This window comes from Aaosphaeria arxii (assembly GCF_010015735.1).
Source record: "Aaosphaeria arxii CBS 175.79 unplaced genomic scaffold BU24scaffold_6, whole genome shotgun sequence".
NCBI lineage: Eukaryota > Fungi > Ascomycota > Dothideomycetes > Pleosporales > Aaosphaeria > Aaosphaeria arxii.
The window spans coordinates 1,486,805-1,513,115 of record NW_022983479.1 but is presented as its reverse complement, the minus strand read 5'-3'; the positions used below and the strand labels follow the sequence as shown (position 1 = coordinate 1,513,115).

The 26,311-nt window shown below is 49.3% G+C and overlaps 8 protein-coding genes across 8 annotated transcripts; 7 read left to right on the top strand and 1 right to left on the bottom strand.

Annotated features, from left to right (window-relative positions):
* Positions 1–2,004: 2,004 nt before the first annotated feature.
* Positions 2,005–3,595, top strand: BU24DRAFT_424619 (glycoside hydrolase family 6 protein). Its single transcript, XM_033528552.1, has 4 exons — positions 2,005–2,388; positions 2,439–2,602; positions 2,667–3,024; positions 3,092–3,595. Exons 1-4 carry the CDS (start codon positions 2,117–2,119, stop codon positions 3,576–3,578), a joined length of 1,281 nt encoding a protein of 426 aa, XP_033381958.1. The 5' UTR covers positions 2,005–2,116; the 3' UTR covers positions 3,579–3,595.
* A 12-nt stretch (positions 3,596–3,607) lies between these two features.
* BU24DRAFT_464381 (carbohydrate-binding module family 35 protein) lies at positions 3,608–6,045 on the bottom strand (the record flags this gene model as incomplete). Its single annotated transcript, XM_033532199.1, has 5 exons — positions 3,608–4,264; positions 4,715–5,362; positions 5,419–5,779; positions 5,831–5,898; positions 5,953–6,045. 5 exons carry the CDS (start codon positions 6,043–6,045, stop codon positions 3,608–3,610), a joined length of 1,827 nt encoding a protein of 608 aa, XP_033381957.1.
* A 3,924-nt stretch (positions 6,046–9,969) lies between these two features.
* On the top strand, positions 9,970–10,584 carry BU24DRAFT_411340 (uncharacterized protein; the record flags this gene model as incomplete). The annotated part of the gene is made up of 1 exon (XM_033526044.1): positions 9,970–10,584. One exon carries the CDS (start codon positions 9,970–9,972, stop codon positions 10,582–10,584), a length of 615 nt encoding a protein of 204 aa, XP_033381956.1.
* A 1,040-nt stretch (positions 10,585–11,624) lies between these two features.
* BU24DRAFT_316537 (uncharacterized protein) lies at positions 11,625–13,082 on the top strand (the record flags this gene model as incomplete). The annotated part of the gene is made up of 1 exon (XM_033522883.1): positions 11,625–13,082. A coding segment is annotated over one exon (1,458 nt), but the record flags the coding sequence as incomplete, so codon positions are not given.
* A 1,986-nt stretch (positions 13,083–15,068) lies between these two features.
* On the top strand, positions 15,069–15,833 carry BU24DRAFT_494056 (uncharacterized protein; the record flags this gene model as incomplete). The annotated part of the gene is made up of 3 exons (XM_033534012.1): positions 15,069–15,193; positions 15,358–15,591; positions 15,659–15,833. The coding sequence occupies 3 exons, from the start codon at positions 15,069–15,071 to the stop codon at positions 15,831–15,833; spliced, it is 534 nt and encodes a 177-aa protein (XP_033381954.1).
* A 2,352-nt stretch (positions 15,834–18,185) lies between these two features.
* Positions 18,186–19,739, top strand: BU24DRAFT_241504 (uncharacterized protein). Its single transcript, XM_033522281.1, has one exon. It carries the CDS (start codon positions 18,478–18,480, stop codon positions 19,669–19,671), a length of 1,194 nt encoding a protein of 397 aa, XP_033381953.1. The 5' UTR covers positions 18,186–18,477; the 3' UTR covers positions 19,672–19,739.
* Positions 19,740–21,641: 1,902 nt separating this feature from the next.
* Positions 21,642–23,239, top strand: BU24DRAFT_424613 (acyl-CoA N-acyltransferase). The gene is made up of 2 exons (XM_033528551.1): positions 21,642–22,280; positions 22,366–23,239. The coding sequence occupies exons 1-2, from the start codon at positions 21,941–21,943 to the stop codon at positions 22,791–22,793; spliced, it is 768 nt and encodes a 255-aa protein (XP_033381952.1). The 5' UTR covers positions 21,642–21,940; the 3' UTR covers positions 22,794–23,239.
* Positions 23,240–23,822: 583 nt separating this feature from the next.
* BU24DRAFT_241396 (amino acid transporter) lies at positions 23,823–25,912 on the top strand. The gene is made up of 5 exons (XM_033522280.1): positions 23,823–24,248; positions 24,309–24,424; positions 24,481–25,291; positions 25,353–25,428; positions 25,482–25,912. The coding sequence occupies exons 1-5, from the start codon at positions 24,024–24,026 to the stop codon at positions 25,838–25,840; spliced, it is 1,587 nt and encodes a 528-aa protein (XP_033381951.1). The 5' UTR covers positions 23,823–24,023; the 3' UTR covers positions 25,841–25,912.
* Positions 25,913–26,311: the final 399 nt, after the last annotated feature.

Genomic DNA, 26,311 nt, shown 5'->3' with positions numbered 1-26,311 from the left:
AGGGGAAGCTTGGTTTGAGTGAGTTTGGATCCATTGACACTGAGATACAGAGTCGGTGTCGGCCAGGTAGTGACAGTGTTGTCCTGTAGGCTCTGGCTCATATCCCAACGAGCAATGTAGCCAAAGTTGAAGCTGAAAGTTGTCTTTACAGGTATTCATTCTTGAGTCCATTACATGCTCAGTAGATAGAATTAAGTGCCTTACATATACTTGTTTTTGAGTCCCTTGAACGCCCAGCAGATAAGATTCAATGCCTCACTTGTATACCCATGAGTCCACGACGCGCCTAGCAGACAGGATTGCGTCGCTTCTTATACGCACTTTCAAGTCTACTGCATATCCAGTAGATATAATTGCGTGACTGACTTGTGCGCACCTTCGAGTCCACTACACGACTAGCAGACCAGATTGAGTGCCTTGCTTGTACGCACTCTCGAGTCTACTCCACGCCTAGCAGATCAGATTGACTGCCTTACTCGTACACATTCTTGAGTTCACGACACGCCCAGCAGATAGGACTGAGGGCCTCACCCGTGCTGGCTCTTGAGTCTACTACACGCCCAGCAGATAGAACTCAGTGTCTTGATTGCATGCTCTCGAGCCTACTACACGCTCAGCAGATAGAATGGAGCATACTATTGCTTGAAAACTTGTACTAATGTACTTTCCAATGAGTTCGTGAAGAGCAGGATAGTCATAGTGCCATCGTACAGAGGGCGAGTTCGGTTCTGGTTTTCTTCATACATGCACATTTAACTTCTGTGTCGAGATAATTGTCTGCACAATGAACTGTGGAATGAATGTCTATTGTTCTATGCTGAGTCTACCGATCCCTTTATCCAGTGTTGCTACATGTCTCACGATGGTCGACGTAGGGAGCTCCCTGTGTGCGAATATCTACACTCAACCCTTGGAGACACTGTGCGCATTCTCCTATAACAAGGCAAAGCATCATTCAAATCCTCATTTCGACCTTGAGCATGCCCCAGACAGTTACAAAAGAGAAGCAAAAAAACAGACTCCAAAATCTCGTCCTTCACTTGCAGGCACTGCTCTCTTACAGAAGAGAAGCAAAGCATGTGATTCATCTCATCTAAACCCAAGTACCCCAAGCAAAAAAAAAATGGCAAAAAAAAGCAAAAAAAGATTGGACTTCGGAACGACTCTGAGAATCGAATCGGGGGTGTCTGTCCACAACAACCACATTTTGTCGACTTGAAGGTGAAAGTAAAGAGTGATGAAAAGTACCAACTGAACCAAGGAAACGCAAGACTTACATGTTTGTGCCGCGCCTCCGTAGAGGACACGACGAAAGCGTTGTAAATTAAGAAGTATATATAGGCCGAAAAAGAGGAGTGAGAATGTATATACAGTGAAGGAACAACAGCAAACAGAGCAGCATCCCGGATCGTCAACACACCGCCACTGCTAACACATCAAATCTCTCTCACTTGGGCTACTGCCAGCACTCCGTAGCTCCCTACTTACACTTCGTGATTATTGGTGCTCTACTACCTGTCTGTGAACGTGCAAAAGCTCTTGCGCCTGTGCTACTGATGTTACTGTACAACTTCCTCCTTACGCTTTGCAAACACTGGTTCTCAACTGGGAGTCTGTGGACACGCCGAATTGCTGTGACTGTACTATTGAAAACACTTCGCATCTCCCTACTGGAACGCTTTGTGAACATTGATGCTATACTGCCTGTCTGTGGAAACACCCAATCTTCCTTACCTGTACTGCTAATGGCACCACACATCTGCCTGCACACACCTGTAAGCATTGATGACTATACAACAGCACGAGTATCCACCAACGAATTCAAAATTGGCCTGCATTGATATCCAAGACTCCGAGCACCTTGCAGCTGACACTATGAAGTCAATTTGCGAAGAACGCCGTGGGAATCTTCTATGCATGAAGCTAAACCGATTCCAGGCGCAGATAATCTACGTCGCTGGAATGACCTACGCCCTGATCTCCCCACCAATCTATTGCAAAGTACGTGAACACGACCTCCAAAATGGGAGACGCATCCGCGTCTCCAGGAGTATAAGTATGCACATGACAGGGTCGCAATGCCTACGTGGACAGTCGTTCTATTCTCAAGGACATAATGCAGATTCAGCAAATCATTGTAGCGCTTTTGGCAACGCATGCCGGAGCGTTATCATTACCGAATCACGATAGTGGAGCACGTAAATCTCAAATTGAGAGCTGCGACGCCCCAGTTCTTCTGGATGCAAAGACGAACATATGGAACAAATATAAGCTTCATCCAAATCGAATCTACCGGGAGAAGGTAGAGGCAGCCATCCCCCTTATCAACGACACCTTCCTTCAGGCCCGGGCAAAGAGAGTTCTGAATGCAGGAACCTTTGTTTGGATGCATGTAACTCACAAAGTGCGTTTTGTCTCGCTAGGCTGACTTGATGTAGAGACGGCGTAGACCAGATCAGTCTGATTGAACAAACTGTCCAAGATGTCCCATGCGATCATGTAGTTGGTATAGTCATTTCAGGCCTTCCGTTCAAGCAATGCACTGCATCCAACGAGCCACCAAAGCACGAAACTTACGACTATCAAAAGGACTATATTGAGCGTAAGTCAACCTATCGTGGCTGGACACAGCACATTCAATACATCTAGCTAAAACTCGTACTCAGCCATTGTGAAGAAGCTCAAATCATATCCAAACAACGCTTTCGCACTCATCATTGAGCCCGGTGTGGTCGGGAACTTCGTCATTAACACCAACTCGAACGTTACGACCTTGCCAAACGCCGACCCGAGCCGGAATTGTACGCATGTTGCGGCTTCATATCGGAAAAACGTTCCCCAGGCACTGAGCGCTCTCAGCTTACCGAACACCATTTTGTACTTGGACGCTGGTCATGCAGGGACCTTTGGCTGGGGCAAATACAGAGCTCAGGGTGCGGCAGAATTACTCAACACTTGGAAGGCAGCCGGGACACCGAGCCAGTTTCGCGGCTTGTCTTTGAATGTTATGAGTTACAATTCATGGTAAGAATAATTCCTTTCAATCTACCCGCCTCAGTTTCTACCCAGTGTCTGACCTTTCTTGTGACAGGGACTTGTATCCAGGAGAGAGATTCCGGAACGAAGACTCTTGCTACGACACGCCCAGCAACAACCCCGCGCGCAATGAAAAGCTATACATAACCATCCTAGAGCGAGAATTCAAGAAGCTCAACTCTACAATGCCTTTCTATTCCATCGTGGACACGTCGCGCAGCGGCGTACAGGGTATTCGGGAGTTCTGGGGAGATTGGTGCAACATCGAAATGGCAGGTTTTGGTCTGATGCCGGGGACCTCCACAAACGACGTGCAAGCGGACGCATTCGTCTGGACGAAATGGGGCGGCGTAAGTGATGGGACAAGCGATCCAGCTAACTCGGATTTCGACAGCAATTGCGGGAAAGTCACTGCTCATAAGCCGATGCCAGCGAAAGGAGAATGGAGCCAGACTTACTTCGAATCGTTGGTGAATGACTGGAGGGGGTATGTTCGAAGAGCAGAGTGGAGTGAGAAGAACAAGGTGGCCAGGTGTGGGTAATTTGACGGCTTCGACTATAGGACGAATCTCTAGATACCTTCCCAAAAGTAGAGTTCGCAGTCGCTACCCTTTCCAGTGCTTCTTACTGCCGTCTCCAGCTTCGATTTGAAGACCTCGAGATGAGGTCTAGAGTCAGAATGAGTGTAATTGATTATTCGAACTTCTCTGAGCTTCCTAGTATCTCTTAAGAACGTCGTAAGCACTTCGATTTTGTTTGTCTCTAACAGGTCGGATGGAGCGAGGAGAATTTCGAGAACCTCAAGTGCTCTCCGACCAGTCAGCCCGATTACTTCCAAGAACACAATGGCTGGCTGCAAAAGCAGAAGTTTGAACGCCTTGTTCGAACACAGGTAATGCAAGCTCTCCTCCCTGATTTGACGGTTGAGCCGGAAAATCGCCGGTTTAAGGATTGTCTTGGAGAGATGTTGTGGACGCGATACACCCCTGATCGTGATGGTATCAACAAGCGGGAAGAGTGCCCAGGCATAGATCGCAATTCTCAGCTCTCCTGGCAGAGAAAGAAATCCACTGTGGGATTTCGAGGCAGCAAGATCGGGGGATATGACAGGTTTGTCAAGCTTACGCCGGGGCATGGTGGCCTGGTGGGCAGGATTATTCGGACTCGGGGGGGCAAAGACAAACAATGTCACCGAAGTCGAATCCACGATAGCTTTACTGTTAGTGAACTGACGCGTGTAAGCAACAACAGAGATCTTTGATAGCTACCTAGACCTACGAGTATGTAATCATGAATCTGATGGACGAGGCTTACTCGAGGACGAGGGTGATGCCTCCACGGCTAGCCTCGATTGGGGTTTAGCGTCATCTGTTCACATATATACATGTTGGAGCTTGTACGGTCGGTCACAAGAGAAGCTGGGCTGGCACGGCTGGGTTGAAGATACTAAACAGTGAATGTTGACAAATTTTGCAGCTATAGTATGGCTTCGCAACAGGCTTTACGAAGTAGGTACAAGAATCCTATCAATGTCTGGACCCCATCCCCCGCTCACTCCACTGATTTTGACAGTATTCGTCCCACTTTTCAAATCAACATGCAAGCTCGAGCTAGCTGGGTCACTACCACCGTGAGGCAAGAAAGCAACTCTCTGGTTCGCTCCTCCATTTACACTCACATCAGCGAATCTCTGACTCTTATCGCCGTTAAGGTGCTTGATACGGATCGTTGTCCTGGTGGAAGCGGAGCTGCTCACCGAGCCGAAGTAAACAGCGCCATTGTCAGAGCCTCCAACGTAGCCGGCAGAGTTCTTACCAGAGCAACCTGAGCATGATACTGTCTTTGCGCCACCACTCAGCTGTGCTGACTCGCCCTCATACGAATTCTCGGAAGGCCCCGCACTCAGAGAACCCGAGTTCACATCGGGAACCCAGTTGACTGCATTCTTCATGCTTGCCGATGTTCCAGAGATGGTAAGTGGCAGCCAGATGTAGGTGCTTCGCATCAGATTATCCTTGACCCATCGATCGCCCATGTACATAAAGTTGTTACCAACAGGAAGAATGAACGTTGTCTGACTTGCGTATGTGTTAGATCCAGAGTCTGCGAAAGTTTTCCACGCCGACCATGGCCCCGACAGTGACGTGGCAGTGCTGTAGACGTTGTCGTTTGGATCCCAACCGGTCAACTTCGAACCGAACATGAAGTATACGCCGTTCTTCTTTATCACTGCGGGGGACTCGATCTTCTCTTTCCAGACATACGTCGAAGATTTGACAGTCAAGTAATCGTCGGATAGGAGGTCGATGCGAAGACCGTTCTTGCGCTGCCTCGAATGTTAGACCCAAGATTGAAGCAGATGCGGACCTGGTCACAACTTACATCCTCTGTGAGCAAATAACCTTTGCCGTCGTCATCCACATATACGCCCATATCTCTACTCTCGAAGTTCAAAGGTCTGAAACTGCCCTTGTAGGTGTACGTCCCACAAGGCGAGCTTCCGGTAGCAACGCCCACTTTCGCATCCCCATAGTCCGAGCTATCTATATGCATCCATGCGACGTACTGATTCGTCGCTTTGTTGAAGATGATCTTCGGGCGTTCGACGATGCGACTAGGACCGAGATCGCCAGAACCCTGTCGAGAGAGGATCGCACCCTCGTACTTCCATTCGACAAGATTCGAGGAAGAGTAGCAATTGACGTTCTGGAAACTCGAACCGTCGGTTTTGTCCTCGCCCACCCTGGTTCCATGTTACATGCGACACGGTAGTCACTGGGTAGAGGGTACCTACCAGTAATATGTGCTTCCAACTTTGAGTATGCCGCCACCGTGAGCTTGGATATGTTTCCCGGTATTTGTCTGTCTGACGTATCAGCATAACGAAATCAGTTTTCGGTTATTACTGATACATACAGCAGTCCAAGTACCTCCAGGAATGATTTGGAGTGACGCATTCACAGTGGAAAGCAAGAAGCCCGGTCCCAAGGTATTCCGAATGAAATGCATTTTGATCGAGAGCTAACCCAGGAACCTCGAAAACAGAATCCAGGTAACACAGAGCCCGAACTTGACAATCGACACCTTCAACCGGGTTTATAAAACAATCTCATGGTATCGGCAACGGAAGAATTGGGCCCATAACACAACTAGTCTTTGGGCAAGCGGAAAAAGTACGGAACATTTTATTAAGGGAATATCAACCGTGATGTTGCGTACCCATTGCAATTAGATGCCAAGTTGAATACATTGATTGGAGCAGGGATTTCGAGATGCATTGCGGGGAATATGCTTGAACTGCCTGAAAGGGATTGGGTCGCTGGATATAGTGTTCTCACTAGGAGGTCCGTTCTTTGCGGGATATTGATGTTGTTAGGTCACACCTCGACAGCTTCGGGCGTCGGCGCATTACCCGAAAGGAACACCACGTGTGAATGACGGACGATGTACTCAGTTGTTCTTCACCGGCTACTGAATTTCAGCTTTGCTGTCCTAGATAAATCCTTTCAGGGGGATACAACGCATCAAAGGTGTACATTCACCCCCAGCAAAAGTGGTTTTTGGGGATGACACGCCGTTGCTAGATGTCCTGATCGTCTGCGCAAGAGTCGCTGGTGTGTCCGGGTTGGTTTCGTATGCAATGGGGCCTTCTGGGTCGACCGCATAGGTTCGAGTGCCGACAACGTTCATAGGTAGAGAGGAATTTCACCATGATGAGCGATCAGCGTGATGGATACAAGGAACTGTAGCAGAAAAGACTTCTCATACATGTTTATACCAAGTAACGCACAACTCACGGTTATGACTCGAAGATTCAAATCATCATCATTATCATCATCATCATCACAAAGAAACAATATTTCGGCAGCAAAAGAAAATCCTGATAGATTCCCAAAGAATGGTTGAAGAGAAATGAATTTCGAATAGGACCAGGGATGTTCCTTCGATATTTCAATGCTGTCTTCGCTTCTCCTGCCGAACACATGCTGGTAGGCGGTAATTTTTTTGGTGGTTCTCCAGACCTCATTTCCTTTAGAGATGATTTTTTGAAATTCAGCACATTTCACATTGATTTCGAGAAGTTTCCTTCTTGGTCCCTTAGAATTTCTACTCCTTTTCACATACAATTCCATGAAAATCGAATCCATGATCTTTTCGATCCTCATTCAGGGGACATGGGGGCTCATCGTTATATGGCAGAAATGCTTCTCTGTTGGGCAAATTGCTCGCACCAACATTGCGCTTGTATTTCTTATATTCGAAAGGGCACGCACCGCACATACGATCCTGATCCTCTGCTTTGATTTGGAAATGGCCGTCTCAATCCAGCGTTCTCATGGTGCCAGACCGTGAATGTTTTGAACCCTCGCAAGGGCTCCATCGAGCCAATTCATATCGTTAGAAAAATTGAGATTTTCTTGCTCCGACGCTCGCATGATATCGGCTCGTGAACCTTTCGAACCCTCGGTAGGGCTCTATCAAGCCAATTCATTTCGTTTTAATCGTTGAGATTCTTTTGATGAGATCTTTTTGATCCGACGCTCGCATGGTATCGGCTCATGAACCTTTTTGAACCCTCGCAAGAGCTCCATCATCCAGTTCATTTCGTTTGGAAAATGAAAATTCTTTTAGGCCGCCGAAAGACGAACCCAAAGCAGAGTGAAGAAGTGTAGGGAAAGAAAAAAGAGGGATCCAAGCAGCAGCAGATGGTTTATATACCCTCATAACTTCGAGAGGGCACACTGGGGGCACGTGACTTCACTCGGTCAGCATAGCCCTCTTTCAAACAGAGCCAGATGTGAGTACGTTTGACAGCGAACCTCTCAGATCAGATTACGGGAACCGTGGTGGGACGATCGCGTTGGCTCCATCGCGTGAGCCGAGATGTTGTTTACACGGAGACTGGACCCCATCCTTCAAGAGATATAGATGCAGAGTCTGATTGTATATATCAGGTCACAAGAACATATGTTTACACCGAAACCTCAATCGGAAGGAGCTATGTGACTTCTTAGGCCCTGTTTGGTTGCTCATGCTCGAAGGTGAGGATGTCGATGTGTGACCATCATTGCTCATTTGCCCGACGTACAGGCAGAGTAATATTATCAGCTGATTACATCTGAATTCTCCTCGTTACTACGTCACCATCTTGTCTGGGACTGTCTGAGAGCATTCTTTATGCTGTCTGTGGTGCATTGCACGGCTTCTCAATGAGGGTAGGCATTCAGGAAACTGTGCAGTTTCACGAGCAATGGAAGGATATCAATCGATTCGAGTGTAGTGCTCCATTATTATCGATTAGATACCATTCTGGGTGCATTCAACATTATTCTGTTGCATAAAGATCCATTCCGACTGATTTTATGGCCCCTGAACGGGAGCGCGCCGTTAGCCAGCATACTTTATCATGTCGTTTCCATCAACACTGCCCTGAAGCAGCTGTGAATTGCATCTCTTGGATTCATTCATCTAGATAATCCCTCCTGGGAGATATTTCAGTGCTCGTTGTCCGAAGCGCTCCAATGAAAGTGCCTTCGAGTGACTTTCCGGAGGAATCTTCCAGCCGAAAGCGCCTTACTAGTGCATTTCAATGTAACGTTGAGTTATTCCAGGGCTTAGTAACTCACTTCATCATGTGTTTTCCCCCAGTACTCTCTATTCCATGCTTTGTTTTCGTTAACGTGACAAAATCTCAGGTTGAGAGGCCGACAAACTGTTGCAAATATCCTCAGAGTCAATCAGACTTGCCTAATTGGCCTACTGTGAACCTTGCAGAGTGATAGGGAATGTGAATAAGAGAGGTAACGATACATCCGGTACTCTTTGAGACTAATAGATGGGACAATATATGTACAAGGGTAGGTAACTGGGTCGAAATGTGTCATCTCGTTGGACGGTGGCGGTTGTTTTGGGATTTTCGATGACAAGTCAGCTTGCAAAGACTTCAAATTCTGGAGGATCAAAGTCGCTCCCGATACCCAGAACCTGCGAAACTATATTATGAGGATATACATTCACCCACTTCCCAATCTCTACAATCGAGCTCTTCAAACTCTCAGTGTCAAACAATGCATATGCAGAGTGGTAGACATAGGGAATTTACCAGTACATCTCCGAAGCCAGCACATCATGCACCTAAGCAGAAAGACGCGAGCTCCAGCATGATGCCGCACTATCTTAATGAAGGACTGAAGTTCGAAAGAGGATCTTCGAAAGAGGATCTCTTCCCCGGGTAGTCGCTATTGAAAGGCAATTGCGAATGCTGAGGGCTGAGGTAGGTAAGGTCGAATGAGAGGGTTGTTGCATGCATGCATGCCCCGTACTATTGCAGACATCGGAAGTCTCAACCAGACATAAAATTAGGATCATATTCGATGCAAGCGCATGTAGATACATCATCAGGCAGGGAATGTTCAGATGTAGGCCACGAATTCAGGTGGCAAATCACTCTCGAGATCCTGGTTCGTAATACCGATTGAAGCATGACTAGAATAACCAGATGAAAGAGGTGGGATGAGATCAAAGGCATTGTTGTGGTATTGACAAGGACGAACCGCTGCTGTTGGCATTGTCCCCCGTTGTTCGTTCACGATTGCTTTGAATGGGCAGGCCAGTCAATGTGGAAAGAGCGTTGTGACGAACTCAAAAACTTCAATCGTTGACCTTGACATCAACCCTTCGATCGCACCCCATACTTGACTTCAATACTGTGAATTCACAGTGTCAAAATCGCACTTTCAATCATTTGATCGGTTACAACTCTCCTCTTTCTGGTGTGCTGTATCAATTACCAAAACTTCATTCCGGAGTCTTCTGGCTACGTTTGCTTTCAATTGAAGTTTCGGGCAAATCCATTCAATACGGCTACAGGGCGATATTGACAGTCCATTGAAGCAATTCAAGAGGTAATTGAAGCACCGGTTTCTTCCAGGGATGTACTTCAATGGGAATGAGGATAAATTGCTGTCGCCTCTTCACAGTGCTGCGCCTCTTTCTTCACAACATCCAAGCATCACAGAAAACGACATTCTGAGATATCACGAGCTTTTGCAAACGATTTTGATTGATAAATCAAGTCCTATGGATGCCAACAGCTCCTTCAACATTCAGTCCTTGGAGGTAAACTCGGGAAGAACAGTCGGTGGGATTCCTGGAAGGGAGATACATTCACTGGAATCGGCTTTTGCAACAAACAGTCTCCCCGTCGATTTCGATTTCGCCTCTATCAAAGTGATTCCCACATTTCGCAAATCCGAACCGGAACTTCGAGATATTGTGTCTCGTTTATTGTGTCCTCCACCAAATGCTTTCGTCTATAGTGTCCTGTCAATAAATTGGGTGGTGGGAGTGATCGGATACAACAACTTTGAGTACAGGAGAGAGGATGCTCGATTCATACTAAAGCAAGACTCATCAATCAGGAAGTATGGTCGGGAATTGGGTATTCCGGCTTCATACCATGAATGGTTATGTGGTGACAGTCCAGACCAAAGTGCTACGGAGCAGGGAATGATATTGGTAGCCGAGTTTTTCGAGACAGAACTATGAGGAACTCTGTGTAATTGATAATATACGTATGTAACTTTATTGAAGGCATTTTGCGTCTAATCTTAGTTAGTCATACATGCCCCTTCCTGCTTTGCTGACGTCCCCTTGAGCAATGTGCATGAACTTGTCCACAGGATGGAAGTAGAAGACATCACCAACAACAATATTTTCGTTTAACACCTTTCTACACCACACAATGGGCTGTGGTCTGTAGAATCGTCTGAAAGATTGATGTTTCTCACTGGAGTCTTACCTCCTAGTCTCTCAATGACTTGTTACATTAACAGCTGTACCAAAGTATGGGATCCCTCAGAGCATTGAAACGTGTCAGCCACACAGATATCTCATTACGCAATATTCACTACAAGAACTTTACCGAAGTGAATACATAGATGAACTAAAATAAAGTTGAAGTGCTTCAGATGGATTGAATGATTTGAGTCTGTTAGAGTCACGCCACAAGGGAAGCCGATAGCACTGTGGCACAACTCTATTCCTAACTGGGGACTGTTGCGTCTGAACAAACAGGGAGATCTGGATGGGATTAATTGATTCGACACTGACTGTATTCGGAAGAAAGTATCTACCAGGGTGTGCCTAAGAAAAACAACGACATCTATGACTGCAGGGAGTTTTAGAACCGCGAGAACTATACAATCACATTGCAGTATTTTAGGAATGAGCGAATCATATATGTCAATTGTCAAAGAAGGGGAATAATGCTGGAAACGTGTGTATTGCTTGCATCGTCCACGCAGGTACCACTTCGGAAGGCTTCCGAAATGCCAAGCAATCGGACCTCTTTAGCTACCTACCGCGCCTACCTAGGTATTTTCTAGTCAGTCGCAAAGTTGCGACCATCGCAACCACACGACATCCCGTCAGAGCTTTGAGGGAACATTGCAACAATGTCTTCCTCACGCGTTTACATCCCCTCTACTGCCGTATTACGAGCCTTATCGCGACCACAAGCCCTCCGATGTCCCCGTATCCAGCATGTTCCCATGCAAGCACTCCGTTCCAAGCGAACCAAAACGCACCCCAAAGTCGACCCTGAAAAGGCTGGAAAATTATTGGCGCACGCGCTTCAGAAACAGGACATGAAAAACCCAAAACCAGATGACTCTCGTGTCCTAGAAATCGAGTGGGTTGAGCGGGACCTCGACAAGGGTGGACCAGACCGTGTGATCGATCGCATCACGACTCGGGAAGACGTCAAGCGGAATAACAAGATGCTCAAAATGTTAGAGAGAGACGAGAAAGACCCAAATTACGACGATACAGAGCTGAAAAAGGCGTTGCTGGATGATCTCATGCGGAACCCGAATTTTGCGAACTTTCGTAATACTCTGGAAGCAATGAAGGAAGACCTTTCATCGGAGCAGGAGCAGGCTCGAATCGACACCGAGACGGCCAAGGAAATGCAACCACAACTAGAGAACATATCAGCCGCAATAACAATGGAACTACACCAAGAGTTTCAAAAGCTCATCGACGATCCCGAGTTTGCAGAAGTGAAAGACGACGTGATTGCGCTTCAATCGAGGGTGTCCAACCTGGATGACTTAGAGAACGACGATGTTCAGTCACAAATGACGCTATTAAACGAGAAGTTGGAGAAAATTCCGGCATTTGCAAAGAAGATGGCGCTTTTGGAATCGAACCAAGAAACAGAGAATGAGAAATCGGAGAAAGGATTGTGGACCTCATTGCCAGATGAGAAGCTGATAACTGGCGATCTCGAGGTAGATAGCTTGCTCAGGGAAATGAAAGGGGTTCTCGAGGGAATGGGGGGTGACGGCGACTCGAAGCTACGGTCTGAGTTAGATCAACTTCTCAACGCAAAACCGGTTCATGAAGAAGAAGGGCGATTCCAAGACGGCTTCGACGTGAAGGACTTGACCAATCATTTACGGAAGCTTCAAAACATGCCAATGCCTGAAGAAGCGCAGGAGGAGAAGCTCGATCCAGATTTAGAAGCCAAGGTAAATAAGATCATGGACGATCCCCAGCTTCTACGAAAGCTGGCCTTGATCAAAGAGATGATGGACGAGCGGCAGGCTGAGATTGGTCCGATTGCTCATTCTTCTGCTCCGGACCCCATGACCCTCGATCGATCACAATTGACAACATACAAAGAGCGACTGAGAATCGCTGAAAATGATCCTGAACATGTTCGCGCCATGAAACGACTTCAGATCCACCTTCGCCCCCCTTTCTCTGTCTCGCCAGCACTGAAGTCTCTCAACGAAGCCTTGAAGCTTTCGTATCTCGGTGCTAGCGACGATGTACGCAGAATTCTCTGGCGTTCCTACTCTAAGGCTCGTACGATCCCAACATTACTTCAGAACATACCCGACGATGCATGGGACATCTTATGGTATTCGCAAGCTGTTACATGGACTGCCAATCAGAATCGACAAGATCATCTGCGGATCTTGCTGCATGACTTGAGCGCAATAGGGCGTGACGGACCCCCAACATCGCCCGAAACTCTCCAAGACTGAACCGATATAGTCTATGTATCGCCCTGTAGGAGTATGTGTAGAGTATACCAGGGACAATGTATCTCTATTCTCCCACATGGGAGTGCCATTTTGATTGGATTTTCAGATTGAATTCGCCGATCGGATTCTTTTCATTTACGACGCTACAATAATACTTGCCAGAATCGCAACCACTCATCTTGCAATCCTGCTGCACTTATCTCATTAATAGGAAATCAACGTTACAACGTCGCCGCTATCACCTTCGCGGGTCTGCAGAAACGCCTTGCTACTGTACAATCGGGAGTACAAACTGTGAGATACCGTACTGGGCCCCCTACTCCCATTGTTCCATCGTTCTACTCTGTCTTGGGACAAGGTAGCAACATGTGTCGACTATATTCTCCTCGTAGTGCTGTCTGGACTGTTCCCGATCGTATCAGTTGCGACTGAGGTAAGATCGACCCAATCGATTGCTCTTCCAGGCACAACTACTACAGCACAAAGTTGGTTCGTATCGCGCATCGGGTGACCGCCTCTTCGTTGTCTCCACAAACGACGATGATCGGTTCGGTAACGCAAATGAATTTATCGTGCTACTTGACCAAGGCAAGATCGTCAGATTACTCACAGCTTGATGTCACCACCCAGGTTTCCTGGAAATCGGATCCTATCCACTGTCTTTGGGTGCAATGTTCTCGCCAATCCCCGCTGTACTCATGTTATCAGCATGGCATTGGCGTAGTAGACAGTGGTGCCATGATTTTAATGTGCCAGATATTAGCACTCACCCTGGGGCCGCTCGGGTCTTGAGAAACTCACAGTAGATGGTCAATCGTTCTCGTGGGTCCTTGCTAGGGCACTATACCTCCTATATACAGAATTCACGAAGCCCATTCACATAAACATAGTTACAGTAGGTAGTGATAATTAGCGTCTTTATCTCCCCCAGTTCAGACTTTCGACATATGCCAGAAGCACTAGTCAAGATCTCCCATCATAACATTTCAGGTTTTTTTTTAATGCTCAAAGTGAAGCTCACCAAGCTTCTGCCGACCAAAAGCTACATAGACCCATTTTGACAATTTCCCGGGTACCACTGTCACCCCTTACTGGCGTATATTCTTTTCTGGAGTTATTTAGCGGGAGACAATGCAGGGCACTCTGCTTCACGATCCTGGTTTCCGGAAGTTACGACGGGCTGAATCCTCCAACGTGGTTTTACTACCTACGGAAAGGAAACGGCATTCGATTTGCCCGAAGAGATAAGAGTGTTCTAAAAGAACACTACATGCGTAAGGTCTCGGTTCCAATAGACCTTGTCTGACTTTCCGGGTCAAACGGCCATCATGTCATGTTACCCTTTCTTCGCCTACCGGTTTGTCCCAGACCAGTACAATGTTCTTAGACTCAAACATCATGTCACCTTGCACAACGCCTCAGTCAACTCAGGAATGTCAATATCCATCTCATGGCTGGCTGTTCGCTTCTCCGTCCGGTCCGGCTATCGCGTCCTGCTCGCTGGAATGTGAATGAGTGGATCAACACGAGGTCTGACTCTCACAAGAGCCCTTTTGTTGTGCAACGCCCACAGCTCATAAAATCAGTTTGATATCTTTCGAGCTGAATAGTCGGTCACTGAGGGTGGCTTCATTGGCTCAGGTGTCATGCTCGATGAAGGCTGGAGGTGGATATGCAAGGTCTCAGAGCACATCGTCGTCCTTCGAAGAGCAGACCTGCAGCTTCATCTGCACAAGATCGCGATCCGTGCGATGAGTTTGTCCCCTTGATCTCGCCATTTGCAGTCTCCCGTCTTATTTAAGAGGTAATGCCAGCCCTTGTCCATGTTCGATCTTCCCCATCGAAATCAGATCTTGGTACTCTTGGATATTTGACTCATACGTTCTACGCCTTCCATCAAAGCCTCTCTTCGGAGAACCCTCGGTTCATTTGTCTTATCTCGTTCTCTGTCTCAGCCACGACACTTGCTTGTACAAGATGAAGGTTACTTACATCCTGTCATGTGCTTTCGGTATCGTGGCGCTTGCCAACCCGGTGTCCATGGCGAGTTGCTCTCAGCGTTGCTACACGTCAGTCAATGAATGCAGTCAGACGTATGGAGGGTAAGTGTGCCGGACTGTTCGAGTCTGCTTTCTCTATGATCAGCGTACACTACGATACAGAGCTGGAAGAAATCAGGGTTGTTGTCCATCTCTCCTTCACCACCTTGATCTACTTACTCCTATTATGAGGATGTCACGTTGATACATACTAACACTGGCAATAGGTGTTGGGAAGCATGCCCTGGCACTGCTACCGATACTCCGACCTTCACACGTCCGATGTGCAATCCTACAGCTATATCTGCCAACACCACCGACCTCTTCATCCCCACCTTGACAACAGTCCCTTCGCCCACGGCATCGCTCACGGACTCGTCCATCTCAAAGCCATGCTCCGAGCAAATCATCTGCGTTGACTCCCGCACAATGTGCGGAACCGAGACCGTACTGTACGGAGGGTATGTCCAACTCCTGCTTCCTCTCACAAGTCGATATCAAGTCCAAAACACTGACGAGACCCAACAGCTGCTACGACATGTGCTCGCCAACCCAGACTCCCACGCCCCCGCTCTGTACTCTCGCCCCAGCACTGGTAACCGACTACCCCTTCATCAACAGAACCAAAGCCACGACGTCGAAAGGCCCCCGGGGACCTTGCACCCGCGCGAAGGCTTTCCTCTGCCCGCCTGCGGATTGGTAGGCTCGCGCGTACGTGTCGTCAGTCAGTCAGTCAGTCAACGCTCGTTCTCGATGTCGCGATATCCGATGCCCACAGTTGATGTCCTGTCCCAGCCCAGCCCCATCGCTTCAATCACCTTTGCCCCCCTTCTGTATCCTGTCGTAAACAACAACGCACTTGCTTTCCTTGCTCTCCCTTTTCTTTCTTCGCTTGTTTTTTGTTGGGTCTGGCGAGTACTGAACGACTCGTCGCCCGTCTGATTTTCTCGGCTCCCCAAGCGTGTTCGTCTTTCGTCGTTTCCTCAGATCGAATCGGTCGGTCGTTAAGCAGTTCTGTTTTTTTGGGCGCTACGATAGTCTCCGCCGCAAGAAAATACTTTTCTCTTGTGGCGATCTCTATTAGTCTGTAGCAAAATACATATTTTGATTTTCAGTATACGGAGGTGTTGGTGGTGGTGAGTGATATGTATGTTGTGGTTTGAGGAATGGAATGTTGAGGGTTATGCTTGATAAACGTGTCTGGTGGTTGGTGTGAGACATGGTGATTGCTTTCACGGCGGATTGAGTTGATATGTTTTCAATGAGACTTTGAATGGTGGAGTGTTGGTTGACGACCCTGATGAACATCGTTGATGGAAGTATTCAAGATTTTGATCAACGCACGGTGTCAGTTCACGACTTCAATTGCTGGGTTCATATATCAAGAAAATCAACAGCAAGTTACACTACACCTACACCTCATATTTATCACCTTAAAGTGCTTTCAAATCACATACTGCGCCAGATGAAAATACAATCGAACCCCATCATCGCCTTTCCCTTCTACAATCCCTTCCTCTTCGCGCACGCTCCCAAACATCACCACCCTCACCCCTCTACCTAAAATCATCGTCAAAACCCAGCATCGACACACCAACCCACTTACCCAAGTCCCTCAAACCTCAAACATACCCTCCGCATACAGCAAGAGTGCGAGGCAGGAAAAAAAGGTTGTGCGGCCTTTACTCTCACGTCAGAACAAGAGAACCATGGCATTCGGAATGGGGATATGCAGCGTTTGCTTGGCGCGTGTCAACTGCATGCGGTGCGATGATAACGGGAGCAGGATGGAATCAATTTTTATTTTCGGCTGATGGGGTAGGTTTGAATTTTTCTTGAGATGGAAAATCGGATGTGTTGTGATTTATCAATATACCAAGTACTCCGTATACAGAGTAGCTAGCTACGAGTCTACGACAGAGAACCTCCCAAGGACTCATATATGAGGAAATATCGTTAGCAACGACGAAGTACCCGAGTACCTGCATGAACCTGATTGGCCCCCATCCCCCATCCGCACCCGTCCACTCCCTCTCCGTCTTACATCCCCTCCGCCAGGCCCGCCGCCGCCGCCGCCCCCAGAAAACCCAAACAAGTGGTGGGAAAAAACCCGCAGCGCAATCAAGCTCTCGCTCTCGCTCACACACTCTTGGAATGGAAGGTCCCGCTCCCCTTCCATCGTGTGCGTGCTGGGCTGGGCTGCGCACTATTCCGCGCAAGGGACGCGCCCCGGCTGTGAATAAGCCACGCTAGGACGGATATCGGTCGTTAGTGGCTGCGGAGGGATAGGGTCTTGAGTGGGAGGGATAGCAGAACAGTTAAAGGAAGAGCAGGAAGAGAGATGGGTTCGTATCTGAGATTATTGCGCTAGGTGGGAATGGGATTGAGAGGGTTTGCTAGAGGGAGAATGCGTGCCGGTATAGGGGGAAGAGGAGGGAATTTGGATTTTCGGACGTTGTGTGTCTGTCAGTTGTCGTCTGGCTGCATGCATGTACGCATGCGAAAAGAAAAGGTCCTTTCATGCAGAAAGAGGATGGATGGTAAGGCGTAGGTGGTACAGCACGCAAATGGGGAGAAAGAAAATGTACTGGTAATGGAAAAATCGATGGGTGGTTGCAAACGGGGATGCTCATAGGACCAACGACACATGGACACACCACACAAGGCCAGGAGCAGCCATCTTGTGAGCTTGCTTGCCCGCTTGCCCGCTTGCCAACGCCTTTCTTGCCAACGCCTTTCTTGCCAACGACGCCTGCTGACCATGTCGGATTCCCTGTTGTAAAACGTCTGAGTGATGCAAGTCTTGGATCTTGGTCGCCTTGTAGTCGTGCTGGACTCGGACTAGGAGCATCACGCTGCCCTCCGTTATTGGAACAGAACGAATGCACTTGAGGACTTGGGACTTGGACTTGGGGAGTCTTGAGTCTTGTTGGAGTTGGACTAATTGCTGGGCTCGTCCTCTTTTTGCCGGCTACGGCCAACACGAGAAACCTAGACCTTCCTACTACGAGTTACTAGTTATAGGTAGTCATACACATAGTCTAAGTATATGTAGAGTGAATAATGGGCTAATCCTTGGAAATCCTACGCCTCTGCCTTCTCTGTGCCTCTCTCTCACTCTCCGGTCCGTCTCTTTTTGACTGTCCTATTTCCTTGTTTCCTTTCCCTCCTTTACGTTCGCTCCCTCACCCTGTCTGTCGTCGTCGACAGCATCGTCACCGTCGTCGTCGTGACAGTTACGTCGCTCGCTCGCTCCTCCGATCGCTCCCCATAATTCGAACCCACCACCCAGGCCGGCCCCCCTTTCCTGGATCCTGCGCAAATCCGTCGTAGATGTGCCCGACAACATGAAGTGGACCGCGCCACTCCTCCTGGCGGCGGCCTCATTGGCCGTTGCTGAGAGTGTGATTGACTTCACCAAACTCCCAGCCTGCGCGCAGCAGCAGTGTACAATCCTCAAGCAGGCCGACGACAACTGCGTCCCTCCCTCTGCGCCGAAGACCGAACAAGCCATATACCAATCCTGCATCTGCCAGTCCGGTCTCCTTACCGGGCTCCATTCCTCAGGGCAATTGTGCCAGACCGCTGGCTGCTCTGCCGACGATGCGACCAAGATCTCCCAATACTATATCGCCCTCTGCGCTGGACCCGTCGTCCAGCCCGCGACGCCCACCACCGCCACCACTTTGACGACGACCACCACGACCTCTGCACCGACCTCGACCGTTGCCGTTTCGGCTACCGACCCCGGCGGTTTCAATACACCAAAGGAGCCGTGGATCAAGAACAATTGGAAATGGGTGGTCATGGTCGTGGTCATCGCCGTCGCGATAGTCTTCTTCTGGGTCGGCGGAATTTACCTCCGACGACACTTCGACCGTAAGAAGGACGCTGAGCGCGCGAACCTCGCAGCGAAGGAGGGAGGAGGATCAGGCAGCGGAACGCCCGCCATGGCATCAACCTCCAACACGGCGATGCCTCTCGCATTCCCAGAAATGTCAGGCGGACGCAACGGCAGCAACCACCGCCTCTCCGGCCCCACGCCTCCCCCGGCCGCCATGTCGCGACGACTGAGCCGGAGCAACACGCTGGGCAGCATGAAGAGCAGAACGAGCGTCGCCTCTCCCATCGTCTGGGGCCCCCATCAGCATCTCGCCAACTCCAACGGCCGCAACACGCCCGTCGCATCCGGCCCTCCCTCCCCGTCCTCCGCCATTGGCCCCCCGCAACCGTTCCGCAACCGCGACAGCTTCCGCTCCTCCAACCCTCGCATCAACTCCTGGAAGTCCCAGGAATTCTCCGCCGCCGCAGGCTACGCAGACTCCCCCCGCGCCTCGCGCACTTCCCATGGCCCCGAGCCTACGACGATAAATCACGACCAGAGCACTGAGCGACCACACACCGCATTCGGCGACCCCATCCGCGAGACGAACCGCCGCACGCTGGCGCCCACACACAGCGACACGAAGCTGCCCTCCCACGCCGAGGGACAGAGCGCGGAGATCTGCGAGGTGTCGCCTCCGCGCTCTCCCGCCAAATGAAACAAAAAAGCCACCTAATCTATCGAGACTCATATCGTATCACATCTCACATTTCTCTTTTCACCTATCTGTTCTAGCATTTGGCATTTCGGGGCGATTACATGCCTGCGTTTTTTCGGCGTATAGATTTCGTTTTTCAATTGTGGGGTTGGGCGTAAAAACTTTTGGTGGGAATCTGATTGAGGACGCTCCTTTGCATTTTTTGGGACTCCTGTTTATCTTTTTTTTTTTGCGAGGTAGGAGATGAGGAGGGACGAGAAGGAAGGGGGAAGGGAGGAAAGAAAGAAAGAGAGAGGACGGACGAGGATCTATTGCGAGAGGTGACGACATGTTGCGCGAGATAAGATGCTTCACATATACTTGGTGACATAAGTATACTGTACAGTCAGTCACTCGGTCGTGATTAGGACCTTTGACATCAAGATGATTATTACCAATATCAACACTTCAATACTTCAATACTTCAACAGCAGCACGGATGTATACCTACGTGATGCTTTTACATGGCATTGTCTTTTTTGCATGTTGGCTGGTTCTACCGCAACGAGTGGAGACTTTTACGAATTGTTTGAGTGAATGTGCATGAGTGTATTAGGATTGTGCCTGCGAGACCCCTGGTACGGAGTACTCGTCCTAGAATTGGTCACACGCTTCCTGATATCTTGGACACTTCAATACGTCTTATGCTTCTACCTCTCCCCTGGCATTGGTAAGTATATCAATCCCACTCGTGTATGAATGAACAAGATGTCTGCCGCTTCTGTGCTCGCCACGACATCGAATGCTGCGTTCTCTGGTTCCGCATGGTGTGATTCTCTCGCGTCCAAGTGCTCGACTAGCTAGGTCGCGTGGACGGACGGGTTTAACGAGTGGGATCGTAGAAGTAGGACGTAGAACCTAGACTTGGATGTAGAATGTGCAAAGCGGAATCCGTTGCTTAGCTTGTCTACGAAAACGTGAAGATCGAAGTAAATGTAGGGAAGAGTGCTTGAGAAGAGTAGAGTAGTATCTGCGTGTTAGTGCTGCATAAACGAATGAACTGTATATGTGTGTTTGTTTCTGGGCTTGGTGGAGGAGAAGGGTGAAGGGTGTTTCTGGGATGTTGGCGCTGTCTCACTCCTCTATATCCAGGGCGGTGTCTTCCCATGTCAAGGTGAAGGCTACGGCCGGAGAAGAGGCCCTTATCTATGGGATTGGAAGTTAGGAGATATGATTGGCACGACGATGGGCGTCTGCTTGAAGCAAGGTTTTGGTGATGAAGAAGGAGGGCGATGACTAGGTGTGGTGAAAGTTTGGGCTCGTGATAGGTATGAGTATAGGACGGTATATCGATCTTTCAGGATGTGGTTGTTTGCTTCTATATACATGTATGTGTGTTTGTGGTTGTTGTAGCTGATTGAATCGGCATGTTCGTTAATGGTACAAAAAGGTTACTCTGTCGGACAGAGTGCCTGGTAGCGTCTAGAGCTCAACCAAAGAAGAATTATGAGTACATGGATTTGTCGCCTCTTGTTATACGCTGTACGGAGGAAAGAAGCTGATCATGGTTAGAGGGTACATAATAGTGGCAGACAGGGAAATCAACGTACGTAACAATCCTCTGTACGGAGTAGTTTGTTGGTGTACGCATTGGTGAAGCTGCAAGTTCTCCTGAACACGAGCCGAGGTGGACGAATTTGGATGGAGGTTGTATTGGAGAGAACGGACTAAAAGTACGAGCATGCAGCCAATGTGGGATGTGCAGGCACGGACTTTTGCATTGCATATCACCAACTCATATTCGGTATTTGTTTTGGATGTGAAGTGGATTGGAACGGGTGGAGACGTCTCTTACAAGTTTACTTTCCTCTAGGTTACTGGTGAGCGACGTCGCTTAACTCCGCTAAGCCAGACCCTCTTTGCCTACAAAAATTGTGGGACTGGTCGGTATCAAGCGAAGCACTGTGGGCGGAAGGATGATGCGCAGAGATGCAGTATCCTCGTGTGATATGATGCGATGCGATGCAATATGCGGTGTCTTTGTTGCTGAAATACCAAGAGTCATCTCCTGTGCGGCACGGTACCCTCATAGCCATTTGATATAACACCTGCCTGTCGTTGGCTTGCTTATGCGGCGTAGGCGTTTCGATATAACTCGAGTCACGCAGTGAAGTCAACGTACGGGACGGGACGTTTCGTTTTTGACCTTTGATTGATTCTATTTCACCTGAGCTCCGGAACGGCAATTACAGAATCTTCACGATACGTACTTCTATTCTCTTGAACAACAATGAGTGGTACGCTCCGCCTGGCCACGCCTGCTGACCAGCCGGCCATCGCGCGGCTCTGTGCCTCTGCGTTTTACGAAGACGAACTCTACGGCCCGTTGATGCATCCTTTTCGAAAGGAATACCCTCAAGATTACGAAGCGTACTTTCATAGGAAGTTTGCGAGTGAATGGTACAACTGGGACTGCATCTGGTGGGTAGTCACCGTACCAGCCGACGACGCCACTGCAGTGAAGGAAAGCAAAGGAAGCAACCCAGACGAAGAGAAACTCGTTGGTATCGCGATATGGGAATACAAGGGCAGCATGGCCACGAAGTACGGGCTCGGTGCCTGGGATCCGCGTACGTAACATCTCCTTTACCTGACCCTGCACAAATCTACAAACCACTAGTTACATGCAGCCGTCGACTGATTCCAGATACGCAGGTCGACTCGTCAAACCGGCAGTCGAGTACTGCCAATCAATACAAACGGCCATGTGTCCGAATCGCGCGGCGAACCCTGACCCCATCCTGCACAACCCGTTCCCCCATGCCCTGCCCTTCTTCAAACACCACTGGGCTGGCCCCCGAGAGAACTCGATATACCTGGACCTGCTAGGCATTGACCCCGCGTATCAGGGCAGGGGCTTGGGGAAACAGTTAGTGCAATGGGGGATCGAGAAGGCGAAGGAGGAGGGTGTTTGTGCTAGTGTGGTTTCGAGCAAAGCTGGGTATGGATTGTATCAGAAGATGGGGTTTAACGACGAGGCGGGGTTCTGTCAAGAGGGAGGAGATAAGGGTAACCCTCTGATAGCGCTGGAGGAGTTTGCTGGGAAGCGGCAGACTGGATGGATTCTGTTTAGAGATCCTTAGGAACGTGGCAGTTGTGCATGGGGAAGGTGGGATATCGGGAGTTGAGAAAAAGGAGGTGTGGTGTCCGCATCTCTGGAATGCTGGAAGACCAGGGAATTGCGGTTTCGGCGAAAAGAAGAAAAGAAAAAGCAATGGTGGAGGATTCGAAGAGAGGCATGTACCCGAGCAACAAAAAGCAAATGCATCCCCAATCCATGTGAACGGCTGGCTTGGGACAGTCGCCTCCACGCTTCGGCGACAAGCCACAAGTTCCAGACCATCCAATGCCAGTCGCTCAAAGCCTCACGGCCATTACGAATGGAATCCTTCCAGCATCGTTTCTATCAGACCGAGACTAACGTGCGACGATAGATACATCTCCAGGCTCCAAGTGGTTGCGGTCGTTGTTGAGAGTTATTGGGGAGGGAGTTTTGCAACGAACCGTGATCAGCATTGGTCCCCAGCGCCCCGTCTCCCGTGTCCCCACGCGAGGCCAGCCATGCCTACAATGGGCTAAACTGGCTGGATTCGACCCTTCGTCAACCGTCCCTAATGGCCCGGCCCGCATGGTTCTTGATTGTTAGTGTACAAATGCTTCGACAATCGTTACTCCATCGACTCACGTACAGACTCGATGTTTGCTTTTCTTGATAACGCAACATGGTTGGTCTTGTTCTAGACTCGAAAAGATATCGAAAAGTATTGAATGGCGATTGTCTCGTCTGCATATCTGCCGATTTGTTCGGCAGCGCTTGAGGCGGTCGGCTGGTAGAATTCACACGAGGTTCTGCTTACACGGTGCACGTCCGGAGGTACGCCCGAAGGATATGGCTGCATCATGCAATTAGAAGCTGCATTTCAACCCTCCCAACCGATCCCCTACAGGCCCTGTATGGTTCTCATTAACGCCTTCTAGCCGCCTCCCGACCGATCCCCGCCCAAGGGTATGCTTGAAGCAGAGGCCTGAAGAGGTATGGGAAACATTTTCTGCGGCCCGCTCCCTGGGAGCAAGCTGTGCCGCAATAAAAGGGCTATCCTAGCAATAATTAGATGCAACACAAGCTCGATCACCCCATACGAGGGCTTTTGTCTTAATTGCCTCGCTGCTGCACTGTTTTTTTGGCTCCTCTCTCCAGGGCGTTTGATTTCTATTTCCTCCCAATCAATTCCTTCTTGCGCTTGTGCTTTTGTTTTCTTATCACTGCGCGCTTGGGGTATTGTCGATAGATACGCCCCTTCTCAACTTGAACTATGGCGACCATGTTCCATGATGGAAAAGAGGCTGCTCAGCCCGACCCCTATGAGGTGGACGATGGCACCGATGAGAGCATCGAGGTGACCGAGAAGAAGGGAACTGCATCTGATCGCCATGACATGCAACGTATGGGTAAAGTCCAGGAATTGAGACGAAACTTCCGTTTCGTTACCATCTTTGGCTTTACTATGGTCCTCATGGCGACTTGGGAGGCCCAGTTGGTAAGTCCTTCAGCTGCGTTGGGATGCACGCATTATGCAGACTGAAGCTGATTTGGACAGAGTGCAAACGTATTCGGTCTCATCAACGGTGGTACCGGTGGCTTGATCTGGATGTACATTGCATCCTTCATTGGATTCTTTGCGGCGATCGTGTCGATGGCTGAGATGGCTTCCATGTATGTTCGAGGTCATGATTATGGAGAACCGTTCACAGGTTGCTAATGAATGATAGGGCACCTACCACAGGTGGTCAGTACCATTGGGTGTCAGAATTCGCCCCGGCCTCCTCGCAGAGATTCTTGTCCTACCTTGTTGGCTGGCTCTGCGTGCTCGGATGGCAAGTCGGTAACACAGCCATTGCTTTCCTCAGCTCCCAGCAGATCTTGGGTCTTGTCATCCTTAACCACCCAGAATACGTACCAGAGCGATGGCATCTTACCCTGCTCGTTATTGCCATCATCAGCTTCTGCCAGCTCTTCAACACCTTCCTCGCCAGAAAGCTCCCCTTGGTCGAAGGTGTCGTTCTTGTACTCCACATCTTCGGCTTCTTCGCCATCCTCATCCCGCTCTGGGTCCTCGGAGAGAAGGGTGACCCTAAGACCGTCTTCACCACTTTCACTGATGGCGGAAACTGGGGCTCCATCGGACTCTCCTGCCTCGTCGGAATGTTGTCCCCCATCTTCTCCTTCATCGGTCCGGATTCCGCAACACACATGTCGGAGGAGCTTCGCGATGCCAGCAAGACTCTTCCTCGCGCTATGATTGCCACAGCCATCGCCAACGGCGCGATGGGTTTCGTCATGATATGCACGTTCTGCATGCTCGTCGGCGACGTCGAGCAAGTCCTCGGATCGCCGACCGGCCAGCCTTTCATCCAGGTCTTCTACAACACCACCCAGAGCAAGGCGGGCGCAAGCGTCATGACCTGCATCATGATCATCATGGCGACCTTCGGATGCGTTACCAACGTTGCGACTAGCTCGCGACAGGTGTGGGCTTTCGCTAGAGATAACGGATTGCCATTCTCCAGCTGGCTTGCTCATGTAAGTAATTCGCTAGATCTGTGTTCTCCTTTTGTGACTCATGCTGATATGTGAAATCTAGGTCCGACCCGGCTGGGACATCCCCCTCAACTCCATCATGCTCTCCTACCTCATCGCCGTCCTTCTCTCCCTCATCAGTACGTCTTTGCCTCCATCTTCCCTTCTGATAAACACTAACAGATGTCCCCAGACATCGGCTCAACCGTCGCCTTCAACATCATCACCTCCCTCGGCACCGGCGCCCTCCTCTCCTCATACATCATCTCCGTCGGCTGCGTGACGCTGCGCCGCCTCCGCGGACAGCCCCTCCTCCCCTCCAAGTTCTCCCTCGGCCGCTGGGGCCTCCCCATCAACATCTTCAGCGTGCTGTTCCTCACCCTCGCCTTCATCATGACCTTCTTCCCGCCGGAGAGGAACCCAAGCACCGCGACTATGAACTGGAACATCCTTGTCTTCGGCTTCATCGTGCTGTGGTCGATCACGTACTTCCTTTTCAAGGGAAGGAAGGTGTACGTTGGGCCCGTGGAGTACGTCAGGAAGGATTTGTAGAGCGTGGGTTTGGTTTGGTTTGCTGTTTTGTTCAAAAAATGACGATGTTTATCTAGAATGCGAGTGGGTGGAAGAGGAGGGGTTGAAGGTTGTCACAACGATCTTTTGCTGCGTGCCGTTCTGCTCGCTCGGTATATCTAGATTTTAAGGAATATGCTTTTTAACAAAAACTTTCAGTAATAGACAGCGATAGCATAAGAAATACTCTCTTTTGTCCTCAAATGTTCCCTGTAGTCTTTGTCTGCTCAACTGTGATAGTTTCTTGGTGGTGATTACTGCGGCGCTCCATAGAGGAACTCGGCCGTTTAGACTGAGCAACATCTGTCACTGAAGACATCTTTTCTCTTCAAGCAGAAAGTTGCCAGAAAAAAGTAGAGCCAAGAAGAAAGTAGAGAATCAAAGTGTAAAGCATGCCTGCATGGTAAACTTGTTCGTGTCATGCTAGATTCTCGGGACAGCCGTGTACCTCAA